General features: G+C 43.2%; 1 protein-coding gene across 1 annotated transcript in view; it reads left to right on the top strand.

Moving 5' to 3' along the window:
• The window catches only part of SHQ1 (SHQ1, H/ACA ribonucleoprotein assembly factor), a 103,676-nt gene that overhangs the window by 44,580 nt on the left and 41,884 nt on the right, over nt 1-17,212 (top strand). The window contains exon 10 of the mRNA XM_015429517.1: nt 8,561-8,681. Within this exon, the coding sequence (XP_015285003.1) occupies nt 8,561-8,681 (121 nt within the window). The remainder of the gene's footprint in view (nt 1-8,560; nt 8,682-17,212) is intronic.

Raw genomic sequence — 17,212 nt, 5'->3', positions numbered from 1 at the left:
ATTCACTCTGGTGATCTCATGCTACTCTCATGCTCTTTCCAAATAGCTGAGGTCTGCAGTGTGATAATTTCTTAAATTACTTCTTAAAGTCATAAATATTCATAAACAGCATGGGCACTTATTTTCATGGAGAAACATCACTGTGCCCAGTAGGAAAGTTCAGAGCACTTGGTCCTTAAGGAAAACTATTTTATGCATGTGAGTGGAGAAATTAATTTTACATCTGCTCCCTTGAATCTAAAGTCCTGTAGTGCAAAAGACATCACTTGTATTTTGAAATATATTTGTATAATTGTGACATGAACCATTTAGACTGCATGTCCAGGAAATAAGCGAATTACAAAATGGGACGCTTGATTTAAATAGGATTTTTTCCCTTGTTTTAACCTTAATTTGCATTGATACAAATTAAGACACCTTACAGCATCCAAGTTGTCTATTAGTCATGTTAGATTTTAAAAAGATGACAAGTGCCTTAACTAGCTACTTGAGAAGCAATTCACAGGCTTTGCTTGACCTTGGTAACCACTTTAAATCTGTACTACTTCCATTGTCCTGCTTTTTTACTGAGGCAAGCTGCTGTCTTACAGATATACTGATACACAAATGAAAACTTATTGTAATTTGCAGTGGACTGGCCAAGGGTAAGGATGTGAGGGTGCTTTCTAGCCTTCCGTATTCCTTTAGCAAATGCCCACTCTCCAGGTCTTCACCAGAGGATCTACCTAGACACAGTTTTTACCAGAGCAGCTTTTGTGAGGATGTACCAACCATGGCCAGATGCTAAAATCAGTCTTTTGTCTTCAGTTATGTGAGTTCTTTTGGTAGAATTGTATGGCTTAAGCGTATGTGTGATTCTTGCCTATCTGCACACAGTCTTCTGTAGTGTGGTTTTAAGTTTGTTCCATTTTATGCCATCCTAAAAAAAACCCCACAAACCTTAATCCAAGAATTCTTAAAGTAGATTCCTCTGGCCTATGCTGCCACAGAACTTTCTTTGTATATTGTTGATGTCTGACCTTAGAATGGTAATTTGAGCTACACTGCTCATGAGCTATCCAGTGTTGACAGTCAGTGATATCTGCAATCTTCAGTTTGAATGGCAAAGTTGTGGTAAAAACAGTATACACACAGGAGGCAGCTTCCATTTCACAGTAGCTTTTATGCCAACCCTCTAAACTGCTTTTTTTGAAACTTAGGCTGCGGTCACACGGAACATTAGCCACGCTAGAGAGACGGAAGATAGGCAGAGTTTCCGGTCGCGATCTCACTGGCACATCTGGGAAGCGTAGCGCTCCCCTGGCTCAACCGAGGCTTCCCGCCAAAGACGCGTGGCAAAAAACTAGTACCTCGGAGGTACTAGTTTCCGGAAACCGCGGGGCAAGGGTGTGCGAGTGATCGCGTTTTCGGTGGAATCTCGTGGCATCCGGCGCCCACCCATGTCCCCTCGCAAAAAGCTTCCCCCCCCCAAGTCTCCATGGATGCGCACAAGCACCCAACGGAGCATCCGCATACTCAGTGTACAGGGGGGGAAAAACCGTTTGCCCTGGAGGAAGGCGAAGAGGCGACTGCTTGTCCAACCGTCCCCAGGAGCCGCACAGAAGGGAGCTCAGAGTCGCCCAGAGCGGTGACCCCCCCCCGGGGGGAACCTGCCTTTCAGTTTCATTGTCAGGCGTTAGAAGGCAACAGCAGTTTACTCTGCCTGTCAGCGCCCGCTTCACGGAGCTCCAGTTGCCAAGCGGAGGAGAGGCAAGACGGTTGTCAGAGCCTCCCCCCCGCCCCTCTCTCTGTGCCCGTCAAGCCCTTCCACAAACAAAGCTGTCAGCCTGTGTTCATTTTAATTCCATCTTTTTGCCTCGTTCTCTCTCTCTCGAAGCACACCACGGCAGCAGATAAGAAGGTCGTGTCGGTATCCGGTCGCGTACACGTCCCAGGCTCCTGCCCTCAGCAACCGGCGGCAGTGTCTCCTGCCATCCCCAGGCGGCGGCAACGGGAACCTCTGCTGCTTCCCTTCCTCCCGGCCAGCAGTCTCAGGTCGCAGAAAGCTAGATGCGCCCCCGCCTTACCACCAATGTTGGTTTCCGTCACACCAAGGACTCAAGCTCCCTCTTCCCCACCCCTTGGCCACGTCCGTTTCTCCCTTCTCCTCCCACTGAGTGACCTTCTGGGACATGTAGTCCATTTCAGCCACTTCTTTGCCGCGCTGCAGGATGGTCGTGTGATTGGCACCTCCCCCCTATACACGGGACCTCTACAGGACCTCCACGGGACGTCTGATCGCGTAACCGCGCATTATTTTGCCCTGGGGCTAACAGCCATGCTTCCCCCCCGCATTTTCCTGCCCGTGTGACCGGAGCCCAAGATGGTTTTTTAATGTACCTGTTGATAAATAGAGAAACTCCACCAATGAACCTAGCTGTCTGATCATGTGCCATATATCTTCTCCTACTAAACAGTCTTAAAAACCATGAGCTAGACCTGATGTGAGAAGCAAACGAAACGCCTTCACACAAATGTATCTGAGCTACTTGTGATGTATCATCTGCTTTCAAATAATCCCTCAGTTCTGTCTGACTAATTAATAAGTTTTATGGACTCAGTCAAATGCTTAGAAAAGTCAATAAAGTTTGTGCCTGTTGCCTTTTAAAATCAGATCCAATAGAACATAAGGAAAGAAGTGCTACATTTCCAATCTGTCCCCAGTACATTTGTTTTTTTGGTTACGTTATTCTGATCAAAAGGACACCAAGACTTTTAATACAAATGTATGTTGTCCATAAACCTAAACAATTGAGACGACACTGATGGGAAGGGTGCATGGGTAGTGTAGTGGATACAGTGTTGGACTAGAACCTGGGACAACTCCATTTTGAATCCCCGGTCTGCCATGGAAGTTTGCTGGGAGACTTTGGGCCAGTTACATACACTCAGCCTAACCTGCCTTCACAGGATTACTGTTATAAGAAAATGGAGGCGGAGAGAACAATGTCGTAATCAGCTTTGAGCCCCTACTGGGGAGAAAAGCAGAGTATAACTAAATACAGATACCTAAATACAAAAGGTTTGCCTATAACAGGAATCCCCAGAATAGTGTGTGCTGGCACCTTTCCTGGGGCCTGCCAAGTATTTTTAGAAAGTGGGCAGAGGCAGATAGGGCCATTGGATCTGAGTAACGGTGCAGATCTTATTTGGGCAGCAGCTGCAGCCGCAGCACAAAGGTCTTTGCTACATGACTGAAACTAAGATGCTTCATGCCTTGGACATTGCCCACTTTCCCAACCCTTCAGGCCTGTGAGGAGGACACAGAAGCCCTCAGCTGGACAAGATAGCAGGGTTGCTTTCCTCCTGGGCACTGCAACAGCCTGGCACAAAGGCTGGTGGGGGGGGGGAGACAAAGCCCTCGCCCTCTCACTTCCTCTTGTCCTGTGCACCCCTGCTGCAGCATGGGACAAGAACAAACTGGCTGATACCTGCAGGGGGGAAAATATACTAGATTCTTAAGACAGCAGAAACAGCACAAATAACGTTAAGGACAAGCAGCATTTAACATTGGAGATCCAGTTCTGCAACTTATTTTATGTGCTTTGAACAGCAGCATCTTTTCCTTTCCTCCGCGTACCAGTTTTTGATTTAAATTGCTCTCCCAATTTTTTTATTCGTCCCATTAGAGAAAGCTGTTTTATAGCAGAGAAATGGCAACTGTGGAGAACAGGAAGAAGGGGGATCAAGTTCAGAGGGCCCCCTGCCTGTTTTCCAAATTTAAACATAAACACAACCCATCTGAAGATTGTCATGTTTGGTCTGGCCCTTAGTTGTGACTAGAGGCATGCATTTGGCATAAACCAAGCTGAAAAAATACCCGAAAAATACCTTACCAGTATTTTTCATGCCAGTTTTATATTGGGGCTGCATTTCAGTATCCAAATGGCCAAGCCCCCCAAATCCCAAAAATATTTGGCATTTTTGGGGCCGCTGGCTAGCCAAACTTTAAAGGGCATTTAACAGGATGGTGGTCTCTTTAAATGTCTTCTCCAAGCTGTGTGAGTGATGTCCGAAGGAGTTTAAAGGGCTTGCAGTCCCTTTAAATGCCCTCTGGGTGAATTCACTACTTGAAGGTGTTTAAAGGGACTGTGATCTCTTTAAATGCCTTTTTTCTTCATTGGAAACAATGGAGGATGGGGCGCCTTCTTCTGGGACCCATAGGATTGGACCCCCTAGTCCAATCTTTTTTAAACTTGGGAGGGGGTTTGAGAAGCACTAACAGCTATTCTGCAAATTTGGTGCCTCTACCTCAGAAAACAACCCCCCACCCGAGCCCCAGATACCCCTGGATCAATTCTCCATTATACCCTATGGAGATCATTGACTATAATTGTCGCCATAGGGTATAATGGAGCTGGAAAAAAATCAGGTTTCATAAATATTTACCAAATCTGAATACCATACTGGTATTGGGATTCAGGAATGTTGGGAAATACCAATATTTTTTGAATTCAGTATACCTGTACCCAAAAAATACTGGGTTTTTTTTGCACACCCCTAATTGTAACATCGTGTTCAGTGTAATGAGACCCAATCTTGGCAAATGTTATCTGGATTGGGCCTACATCTGAAGTGGTTAGGGAGATATAAGTGAAATTTCAAACTCAGAAGAAAAGAGTAGAACTCAAATCCATGTTTTCAGATACCAGTGTTGGTTCAGCTATTCTTGTAATTTTTCCTTTCTTAGATTGTAGCAACTGTTCTTAGGAGAATACTTATTTTTCATTTTTCTCTGAAAGTCTTTCACGTTTAAGAGTTTACTTAATTGAGAGCCCATCTGAAATAAACAGTGATGATCTCTGCAGTTGTACTTTGTAGTAAAACTTTGTTCAACAAAGGGAAAGAAAATAAGTACAACAAATTGAGGCAAAGAACAATTATGGGTGTTTTTTGTACATCCTGTCTTTTCTTTCCACCCCCCCCCCCCAAAAAAAAACCCCACCGTGCTGAAGGCAGACATTTGTTTAATAATTCTTCCATGGTCTAGGTTGCAGTTTCTTGCACATTTTCTATCACTGACTTAAGAGTAAGCCATGTTCAGTTTTCTGTAGTGCATTCCTTCTCTGCAAGCTCTGTACCTTTTCAGTTCTGTGACCAGCCAGCAACACTTAACTCAAAATCTTGAACAGCAGGGGGAGTTTTGAGTTGCATACTTGAAACTTTTGATCTATCGCTTACAATTTCATATTGTCACCATGCTCAGGCATGGGGCAATGGGGAAGAACCTAGAATCTTTAGAAGTTGCTATTCCCTTTTTACTCTTTTTCTTACATTGACATGTTGATAAATCACATGTTTGTGTGTTCTCCATGAACAACAGGTTTTTTAGGAAATAGTGACCTGGATGCTGGTTTTCACAAAAGAAAAAAATCAACTAGATATCCCAATCAGGTTTTCTGAAGGGGTTTGAACAGAGAACTTGGCTTTTAAAAATCTGCCTAATGTATCTCTGAAACTGGACCTTTTCACTTTAAAAGTGTTCCATTTTTCTGCCAACATCGCTTTGAGATGGCATTCTGCCAGCAATAGCAGTAATCTGACAAATTACAGTCTCATTGTTACATTACAGGAAATGGTATATCTCTTCTTATCTCGCTAGGTAATCCAAAATCTAAACTTCCTTTAAAAAACAAACACACGAGATGAAAGTTTGGTTCATAGGTAATGGCCAAACCGTGGATTGACCGTTTGTGCTGCTTGATCCTTGGGCTTCCACACTACCTTCTCTTCCTTTACATGCTCTGATTCACTTCCTCTTCCTTGGCAAACCATAGTTGCAGCGTATGGTTTTCTGTGGAGCAAGAAATGAAGGAGACAACATAAAACCCTGTGGCATATTCTTGATCCTCACCCTCTCCCCCAAATGTCTGTTATGCCTCTCCATGCAACTACCAAACGCCTGAGTATTTATTTATAATATTTATATACCTGCCTTTCTCCTTAGTATCTTAAGAACCAAAGGCAAGTAACAACAATATAAAAACAATTGGATAAAACAATAAACATTAAAACCCAATTTAAAAACGCCTTATGCCCCCACCAGCAGGATGTCTCTCTTTCCTTGCTTAGGGTTACCAACTCTAGGGTGGGAAATTCTTGGGAGATTTCGGGGCGGAGTGTTTGAAGGGCATAGTTTGTGAGGGGACCAATTCAGGAATATGGTGCCATAGGGTCTGCCCTCTGAAACTGCCATTGTCTCTAAGGGAAATAATCTCTGTAGCCTGGAGATCAGTTGTTATTCTGGCAGAACTCCAGGCCCCATTTGGAGGCTGGTAACCCTAGCTCGCTCACTCACCCATCCATCACTTATGCTCCTCCCCGCAACTTTTCCTGCCAGCCCTGTTGATCAGGCAGGTACATACAGGATCAGCCCATTCCTCAGCATTGCTTCATCATTGTGATGCTCTGGGAGAGGCTTCCCCTGGGAGGACAGACTGCTTCTGCCCTGTCTGTTCAAGGAGGGCTGTGAAGCTGTTCCTCTCTGAAGGGCCTTTTGGGGTTTCTGATGGCTCTTTCTGGTCAGGTTGCAGTTGCGGCATGTTTTGTTGTTTTTGTTGACTTGTATTATCTCTTCCCTGTGTACCACTTACAAACTGTGTATTGCTTGCAGTCTTTAAGAGAGGCAATCTGTAAACATTTTACTAAATAAAAGAGGCTCATTGGAAATTGTAATGTGGTGTGCTTCAGGGTTTGGAATTATTACTGAAAAATGAGACACGTCTGCATGTAATCTTGTAATATGGGTTAGTATCCCTGCTCAGAACAAGCCGAGCCACACATGGGGCACAACTGTGTTGTAGGAGTTCTGTTGTGTCTTCACAATTGCCTTGGAGAAAGATGGCACTTCTCGCAGCAGCCAGAAACACAACAGTTAGTGTACTTTAAGAGGGTGAAAGCTGTTGACCTGTTTGTAAATTGGTTGTAGGGTCCTGATCCCTGATTTTATATGGGGTGGAGGAAGAGAGAATAGTGGCTTGCCTGGTGATAGACATGCAGAGGTTCCTGAAATTATGAAGTTACAGGGAACTTTTTTCTTCCTGTCGTTAGTAGGGGTGGGAAAATTCTGCTATCAGATCTTTATACATTTTACTACTTTAAGAATGTAAAATGCATCAGGCTGGATTTAAAGAATCCTTTATTTGAAAACATGAAGGAATGAGTCTTTGCATCCAGCTTGTATAACAACATTGCAATAGACAACATTTTATTTTTTGGTATGTTTACAAAAAGGTAAAAGTATTGATTTTATTCAAATAATTACAGATATACTCAGTATCATTGAGAGTGTAGCTTCCTGCTGTATCTTGACCTAAGCGTGTTAATTTCTGTCTTTTATCACTCTAGTGTGCAGTGAGGTTGGGGGTGGGGGGACACACAGTAGGAAGCAGGGAGACACAAACCCAAGGGTTCTAAATGAGATGGATTATTAAGGCACTGTGCTGTTAAATTGTTGTTGACTGATCTCTTGATTATAATAAATGTTTAGGATGTACTAAGGCACTAGCTTATTGTATTTTATTGCAGGTGGAGAAATTAGGGGGGAGGTTTGAAGCAGAAAATGCACACAATTCCATCCAGTTGCACCTGGCTGGATGACCTTGGGCAAGCCGTAGTTCTGATAAGAGCTGTTCTTGAAAAAGTGCAGTTTCTGTCAGAGCTCTCTCAGCCCCACCTACCTCACAGGGTGTCTGTTGTGAAGAGGGGAAGGGAAAGGAGTTTGTAAGCCGCTCTGAGACACCTTTGGTCAACATTGGTAAGTGTCAGTGTAACCTGGGACAACATTAGTCACATGAACCTAAAGTCATGTCATATAGTCAAAAGATATATCCTTCAGAATACTGCCACCTTTCTTAATCATTCAGATGGAGGCTTTTCTTCACCTTGGCTTCCAAACTGCAAGGTGTTTTTTTGGAACATAGACATCATCTGTCTCTAATTGTTCACTTTGCAGGCATTCCCCTATCCTCGATCTGTTCTGTCTCAAACCTGGTGTGGTACAATCATTCTAGGATGAACTCAGCGTAAAAGTGTTCGTAAGTCACCTGGATGGAGTTGTGTGCATTTTCAAAGGTCTCCATTGTGAAGATTGTATTGCTTGCAAATTATGTCTGGATGCAGTCCAGAATCAGTTACTGAAAGACTAAGAGTTTCAGATTCTGCCCATTAGTTTGTATTGCTGTGGACTTCAGAGAACTCAAAAATTTGTGTGAACTGAATCTCTGCTCTTCACATGGTAGCACATGTCTTGATTTGGCAGGTATGGTATGACATGCCAGTTTCATTCACATTCTGCATCTGGAGGCATCTCGAGAGGATTTGCATATATATAATTTGTAGGAACTGGAATTATCAATTGCGGATAAATCCAAAAGACAATATTTTCTCCTTTTTAGCATTCTGGCAGTTTAGCAACATGCCATTAATAAGGCATTCTGCAAACTTCACTCACCTGTTCATATAGATAGGAAAGTTATAGGGAAATTTGTGTAAAACTGAAAAGTTTTCCCTTCTCTTACAGGTAAAAGTGCAGTTTTGAAGTGTCTGTTAGATATTCACAAGATTTTTCGAGAAAATGATCCTTCATATATTCTCAACGATCTCTATATCACAGATTATTGCATTTGGATCCAAAAAGCTAAGTAAGTTCTAAATATCTAGCTCTTTCAATGAAAACAATTTTGGCATGTTTTGTCCAGCAACCACATTACTGAAATGAAATAACCTTATCAATTCATTCCTTACTATGATTGCCACCCATAGTATTCCTGGAGGACTAAAACAGAAACTGTTTGGTATATTGGTGTGCTCAAGGCACAGAAAGTATAGAATCAGAAGTTTAGTGTCCTGCAATCATCACGTTTCAGAATAAAAGAAATGGCTGAGGCATGGTGTATTATGGCTGCGTACTGTTAGCATGACTAAAACCCATTTGCCCTTTGGCTTAGAAGCCACAGTTTCATACGTTGCATCAAAGAATCCTGAATTCTGACACTGCAGGACACTCAGAGCTTTTATTCCAGTATGTTTATTTTAGTTCGAGGCCCCTAATTTTGAAGACGGTATTCTTAAATCAAAATCTATATGCAAAAAATGGAGGCAAACTGTACTAAGACCAGAGTAAAACACAGGCTTGGGGGAAAGTCTTCACGGAGGACTGTATCCTACTGCTCACTTAAGGGATGTATGTCCCAGTGACAGAGGAGCATTTTCTGTTGGTGAGACATGCCTTGTGTAATGGAATGCACCACCATTAAATGAGCAGAGCAGAAGAATAGTAGGAATAGAACCTGGAGTTTTTTGCAAGCACTCTCTTGGTCTTGAAATACACTGCTGTAGGCATGAGGCCTGGAAAGGGGTTTTTCCTGTTCAAGTGACAGTTGTCAGTTGAAAGGCGTGGCATTTGTATGCCAAATGCCAGATTACGTTCCACAAGTATCCCTTGCATAAACCTTGCCCAGTGTTTGGCCATTGGATAGCTGGTCAAGGAGTCCCAGTGATTAATCAGTGTTCCCTCAGTGCTCTCCACTCCATGCCTGAAAAACCCAAGTACGTACTTTTCAGAATGCATTTAATTCACAGTGTGCCTATACTGAGGGTGATTTCCCAGTTGTATAACCTTATTCCTATCAATAGATCCCTATCTTGTTCTAGTATGTCAAAGTTAAATTTTTATCTCCAACGTATCTACATGATTTTATATATTCTTTGCAGTCAGTTGGTATTCTTGTCTTCCTGTGGCTTGCTCAAACAATTACAGTACAAGCTCTGTTGCTTGGCACTCATGGGAAATGGTGGCTGCTGGATAACAGAGCTAACGGTTGCAGAATCTTTCTCTGTATGCAGAATAAAGTAGACAATTAAAACACTGGCATCAGCTTAGTGAGGGGAGTCTGGTAGCAACCCGGGCCCACCACTGGAAAAGGCCCAGCTTATTACTTGCCTTTGGCAGGAGATTCAACAACAACTTGAGAGAGCAGGTCAGTAGTAGTGGGCAGTGGACACCAATGTTCCCTCTAAACTGTGGAGTCTTGTGAGCACAAATTCTACTTTGTGAGCTACTGGCGTTAAACTTGTGAGCAAGCGATTTGGCTGCTGTGTAAGTTAGTTTGCTCTGGAGCCCTCCTTCCTGAGCTCAGACAAAAATGTGTGAGCCGGAGGCTAAAAAACTGTGAGCTAGCTCACACTAACTCAGCTTAGAGGGAACACTGGTGGACACCCCACCCCACCCCGTGATTGGTAAATGTGGGAATGGGCCTTCTGCCCTGGATATGGTTCTATCTGAGAATTTGTTAACTTGACTTCCATGAGTTGTCTGAGTAACGAAGTGCCAGATAACACAGATTCTACTGTTATCTACTGTCAACAAATTCATAACAAATCGAGGTTTCCCCCCTTCTTTCTGGTTTAATCTAATATCCCTAACATGACAGCAGTAGAATCTTTTCCAAACCTAATTGCTATAATATCCTGGTAAATGAATACCTTAGGACAAATCTCCCCCTACATACACAGATGTAATAAATCTGCAATAATCAAATTGCATTTCAAGCTGACATCTATATACATTTTGAAAACAAAATATCTTCCATCTTTGAGGAAGTCAGTGCTACTGATAAAGCCAGTTAAATCTGAACGTGAATGCTGGTCTAAAAATTATATTAGTCCTAATCTGGTGTATTGTCAAGTACAAGTATTACAGCTGTGGTGGGGATGTTGGTGCTTCTTGCATGATGTATTTGGCATCAGTGCAAGACACACCAGAAGTCCTGTTGTGCATCATTATGAATGATCCTGTGATAATGAAGTCTTGAACGCTATATACAGTTTCTGTGTAGCTCTTTTGTATGCTTATTTTTCAGTATGTACAGGAAAATCTTCCCTGTGCCGAGTTAACCCCTGGCAGCAAGGCTAACCCTGTTCCTTTCAGTGACCTGGGCTACTTGCTTGATGCAGTAAAGTATATGAAAACAAAATTTCCCCCTGAATAATCCCTTTCAGGCTGAAGACTCCTTCACCCATTGGCAGTATCAGATTCAGCATATGTTGCACCGTAAAACAAATACTGCACACCCAGTCATTTTCTAATAGCTATTGCTTTAATTAGTCCCATATATACATTCCACATAAAACTTGCTGTTTGTATGTGGTTCAGCAATTATGAGTGGATGAGGCATATTGCATGAATCTGCAGATCATAAAAGGAAGAAGCAGTTAATAGGCTTTCCCAGGTTGCAGCAAATACACAGAGAGCAGCAGAGGTAGCTCTTCCTCAGATTTTGGCAGGTGTTGTCAACATTTTATGTAGAAAAGCCAGATGCAGCCAGATGGAAAATTGCATCTTTAACCCCTGAGGTCATTCGGCATGTCACTGCTTCACTTGATGCTCCTGCTAAGCAAGTTCCCTGCTGTCAGCCTTGTTACTACTTTCATTTTCACAGAAAAAATTATGGCGGGGGTGTGTGTGTTGAGAAACATTGAAAGTGGCTCTAAATGCTGCTTAGGGAATGGTGGAAGTCTGTTACAGATAAAGGAATCAAGTGTTTCTTTAAGTTCCTTGTATTTTGTTGCTCACTGGCCTTCTCCTTGCTTACGTAGGAATACCGGATGTCAGGAAATTTAAGACTCATCTTATGAAGGAAAGCCGGAATATTATTATTTATGAATTGAATGAAGGAACAGAGGCCTGCTTTTCGGTTCTTCTTGGCCAAGCATGGTGAGAGCCAGCATGGTGCAGTGGTTAGGAGCGGGGGACTCTAATCTGGAGAGCCAGGTTTGATTCCCCACTCCTCCCCATGAAGCCTGCTGGGGTGACCTTGGGCCAGTCACAGTTCTCTCAGAACTCTCTCAGCCCTACCTACGTCACAAAGTGACTGTTGTGGGGAGAGGAAGGGACATGGATTGTAAGCAGCTTTGAGACTCCTTAGGATAAAGAAACATGGGGTGTAAAAAACCCCTGCTCCTCTTCTTGTTGGTGCCTTTTTAAAGTGATTTCAGATGACCAAGGTCCCCCCCCCATATATATATATATATATATATATCCCCTCTCCTCTCATTGTCCAGGGGCAGAGGTTACTCTTCCTTTCCTGCAGCTTTCCTTTCCTTTCCTCTCCAGCTACATCAGTCAGTGGGTACTCAGATTAATGTGGGTGTTCTTTCAAGCCTGGAAACAAACCTGAGCCACTGCAATTGGCAGAGTGCTGGCTTTTAACTCTCGTTCTGTTGTATCAGTTCTACTTTGCTGCTGTGATGCCCCCCTTCCACTTCCCACTTTCCACAAGATTTTCCCTCCGTTTTTCTTTCCCTTTACTGACTGAGCTGCCCTAGTAATGTGTTTTCTTCTTTGCTGAAGAACTCTGGCTGTCCCACCTTTTCACACTACAGTATTTTGGCTGTTGGCTCAGCCCAGGAACCTGAAGGAAGGATTGGGAGCCCCCTTTACCTTAAAACAACTTAAATGGCACTTGAGGCGTTTTGAAATTCAAAGTGACAAAATATTTTATTTAACATAGAGGGGAAAGGTCAGGTGAAATCAGGGATTAAGAATTTTTGAGGTAAAACCACTACATGCACAGACTTTAGTTCTTACGTTTCATGCTAATGAGAGTTTCTTCAGCTCTTCACAGTGACTTATAGCTTTATGTTGAGAGGCTTTTGTTGCAGTGTTTTCCCCAAACGCTCCTCTATTCTCTGACTCTTTTGGTTTTCAGAAGGGTGGTGCACTCTTTTTTTTGACTCTTTCCACTACCCAAACCCCTTCTCTTGAAACACCAGTACTCGTCTTGAGTTTTTAACTAACTCTTACGGTCTCTTAAGGCAGTTTCAAACCACACCAGGGATCTCTGCTATCTTGAGAGCTAACTCAATGTTTGACTGGGTAAGGAATTTTCTTCTCTCTTTCCTTGGCTCAAACGGGAGTCTTCGCCTACTTCCCAAACTTTCTTGCCAACTTTCCCCAGTTCTCCTGCCTGTGTTAAACTGCTCACAGTCAGAGTTGAATTCTGAAACTGTCAGTACTTGACTCTTCTCAGCTAGGGCTGAAGTCAGACTGCATTCTCAGCATCCAGTTCAGAAGTCTTTGGCTGCAGTCACACACGCTAAGTAATCCACTTTCAGTGCACGTTCAAACTAGATTTTTACTGTGTGAACTGGCAAAATCCAGTTGGAAAGTGGACTGAAAGTGGTTTGAAAGTGGATTATTTAGTGTGTGTGACCGCAGCCTTTTTCTGCTCAAGAAGTCTTTCTCTGCTCAACTGATGCCAACCAATCAGATCTCTTGGAACAGCCTGTCACTCAAGGCTCTCTAGCTGTGTGAAGACTTAACCCTTCATAGTCCTCTATCTGTTTACACAGCACTTCTAAGCTTTTTAAAAGTGCAGACTATCACAGCCTTACTTAAAGTTTTCATATGGTCTTCAAGAGAGGCCCTTCATAGTTTGCCAGGAATCGAACTTGGGACTTCCTGCATGCAAAGTTGGTGCTCTGTCACTGAGGGATTGTCCCGCTCTAAAGAATCCACAATAATCAGAAATTACCCCTAATTTGCATACCATGACTTTGACGGAACCAGTACTGCTTCTATGTTAGACCATCTAGTTGCATGAGAGCCCTTCTTGATCTGTTTGGGCTCCTTATACTTTCACAGCCCTCAGGCTTTCATCTTTGAATGAATTCAGAATAATGACTTCATATGTGCAGCAGTATAAAACAAATTTAGAATCTGTTCTGTGTGTGCACCCGCTCATCTGAATTAAAGAAACAGGAAACATCTACTTTTTATTCACCCTGAGTTTGAGTACCAATATGTGGCTTACTGATCTGCATTAAATAATCTTGAGTATGCACCCTTGGTGATGCTTCAAGCTGTGTCGTTTTCACAGCTGTCCCAGACTGCTGGCTTAACTGTGACTGAAAAAATATGCTTTGGATAGAGTTGTGCAATCCATGAGGGCTTTGGCTTTATCTTGTGATGACTTTGCAACAGCAGCTCAGCCCTTCATGACCCAAAGGCTCAATTATTGTAATTCCCTCTTAGCACAGCTTACAAGCAGAACATTGTTGTAGCTGGCAGCACTTTCAGAATGTAGCAGCGCATCTGTTTATGCCTTAGTGCAGGCATGCTGTGTTAAGTGTGTCCTTTATTCATGCCTTGGCCCCGTGGCCATGGATAGGCTAGTTTTTAAAACCCCTGACTGAGAGAAGCCATTGTTACCTTTATATCTTTAAGAGTTACTTTTAAGGACATCTCTGTGCTCATGTTTCATCTGTCATATTAAAATTCTTGATGCAGTGGCCTTAGGTAGTTGTGTAGCTGAGCCTCTGATTTGCACAGGGCTGCACATGAGACCCAAAGTGTCATCCTAAGCAGAGGTGCACCTTCTAAGCCCATTAATTTCAATGGATTTAGAAGGGGATAACTCAGTTTAGAATTACATTTCCATTGTGGCTGGGGTGTTGGACAAGACTACCCAAATTCAAATCCCTATGTAATCGGAGTTCCCTGAGTGACATTGGGCTAGCTAAACTCATTCAGTTTGACCTTTCTGACAAGGTGATTGCTAGAGTAAGAGCGATACAGGAGATTAATGAGATCAGGTAGGACACTGAATTTATTGGAACATGGGCAGAATCAATAAATGTAGCTCTCATCTTGACCAGATCTGTGAATACTTAAATCTGACACTCCAGATTTGAAGAAAAATCTGAAGTCTTTTTTACACACACACACACACACACACGCACGCACACATACACACACACACGTGTTAAAAAATCCAAATTATAAAAGTAGCACCTGTAGCTTTAAGGAATGAATGTCCTCAATGACCACTGCTAGGTAACTACAACTGCCAGTAAAAGATTGGGGGGGGGTGTCTTTCCAGGATTTTTTTGACTTTTGATGGACGACTGCTCAGAGCTAGGTCTGGCAGGAGCCACTGGGCAACTTGCTACCACCTGACTTGTGTGTCACACCCAGGTTCTGCTGATTGTTATTGTTCAGCAGCAGCCACCACATGAACGCCCATGTGGTGTGGTGGTTAAAGTTTCAGACTAGGATCTGGGAGACAGGTTCAAATCCCTGCTCTGCTGTAGACATACACTGGGTGATTTTGGTCCAGTCACACCCACTCAATCTAACCTACCCAGGGGTCTTGTTGTAGAAAAAGAGCTGCCGGAGCTCATTAGCATAACTCATTAGCATAACTTATTTGCATATGCCACGCCCCCTGACATTACCGGAAGTGACAGAAGGCCACACCCCCTGACATCACCGGAAGTGTGTCAGAAGGCCCGGCTACTTACCCTCCTGCTTCGTCCTCATTCCCGAACGGAATGAGGATCGAAGCAGAGGGCGGGGTGAAGAAGGGGGCGGGGCTTCACCACGTGACCGCCCCGCCCCCTAGAGGTTCTCTTCCGGAGCTCCATACCTGAGAGCTCCCCCCCGACTAGAGCCCTGAACCTACCTCACAAAGATGTTGTGAGGGTAAAATGGAGAAGCAGGGAGAGATGTAAGCTGCTTTGGGTCCCCATTCTGGAGAAAGGCAGGATAAAAATGAAGTAAATAAGTGATAAAGATAGTTGAAGATAGGGTGGCAGATAAAAAGTAGGGTAATTGATGGGTGGGAAGGACAGAAGGAAGCCAGAAAAGGTGAGTATATTGAAGCTGCTGGGAAAAGGGAATAGAGGAAACAGTGGGGAAGGGAGTACAGGGGTAAGTAAAGTATCTTACCACCCAACTGGGCCTGGTTCAGCCAGGGCTATGCTGCTTGGCTAGTGTGGGTGAATACATACAGACAAAGATCAACTACAGGCAATCAGTCTACCAAGTAGCATAGGAAGTTGCCTTGTAGCAGGAACAGACAGGCAAGCCAGACACATTCAGGTACTCACACGAAATCCAGCGTTTAGTCCCAGAAGTCCACAAGCCAGAGGGTCATTACCAGAAGGGGTGAAGCAGAGAGTATAGTCAGGAGGTCCAAGGGTCAGCCACAAGCCAGAAAGTCACAAAGTCAAAGTCCTAAGCCAGTCCAAGATCACACAAAGACAGCTCAGTCAGGAGTTGTGGTCCAGCTTTGCAAAATACCCTCTTGGAAGCAGAATCAATTGTGCAGAATAAATCCCCAGATATATGGCTTTACCCAGCATGTACAAAGAAATCCAAATTCTACAACCTGAAATTATATTAGCATGAAGTTTATGAGCATGATTTTTTTGGTGTGTGAAATCTTTCAGTGGATAAAGTAATGTCTTAGCAGTGCATTCGATGACCATTTTGTCACTGTTAATTTTATTTACAGCTTTCAAGCTGCCTTTATGTGGACAGTGACTTTTGGTGTGGCCTGTGGAGTCTATAATAAATAATTATGATGACAAAATAATACTGGCCTGGGTTATCTGTTCTAGTGTGTTGAATAGTCTACTGTCTGTTTGGTTTAGCTGTGAGGAATCCTGAATGTGGAGATCTGCGGATGACTTTCAGCATGTCATACATAGCTTGTACTACTTCTCAAGGTGGTTGTGTGATGCTAAACTACTGGCCAGGAGCACATAGAAGACAGGATGGTAGACAAGCCTGGAAACCAGGGCAAAAATGTACATTGTTTGCTTCAAGAAGTGCATGTGGTGTTTTTTTTTGGCAACAAATAATGCTTAAGTCTGGAATTAATGCAAGCATGATCTTGGAAATCTGATAGTGGTTAAGTATGTGCATGTATTTCCGTATTTTACGCATTTGCAGTGGCCCACACTAGTAATTCCCATAGTAATCAGTGTGTCATGCTGCCAGCATTTGTGGAATTAATGGATTCTTGCCCTAAAAGTGAAAATCCCACATCTTGCTTGACAAGTAAAAAGGTGTTCCAACATCAAAGACTGCTTTAAATGACCTGTGTTTCCAGCATTGGCATTGATTTATGTGATGGCTGAGGAGATGTCTGAAGTCCTTTCCTTACTAGTTTCTCTTTTGTAGTCCATCTCACATTTGACTTCCATTTCCCATCAATGTTCACCTTTTTATGCTGAAAGCCTTTTTGTTGTTGTTTGCTTCTGGACCTCTCTGTGTAATGGACATATAATTCTAGGGATATGTTTTAGGACTGAGCAGACTTTTTAAACTACTTTCATCAAGAAAGATATCTGCTGGTTCAACCCCCCCCCCCCCCCAAAATTTTTT

The sequence above is a fragment of the Gekko japonicus genome, unplaced genomic scaffold, assembly GCF_001447785.1.
Source record: "Gekko japonicus isolate JY-2015 unplaced genomic scaffold, Gekko_japonicus_V1.1 scaffold852, whole genome shotgun sequence".
Taxonomy (NCBI): domain Eukaryota; kingdom Metazoa; phylum Chordata; class Lepidosauria; order Squamata; family Gekkonidae; genus Gekko; species Gekko japonicus.
The sequence above is the reverse complement of the archived record's forward strand: the minus strand, read 5'-3'. Positions and strand labels throughout refer to the sequence as shown.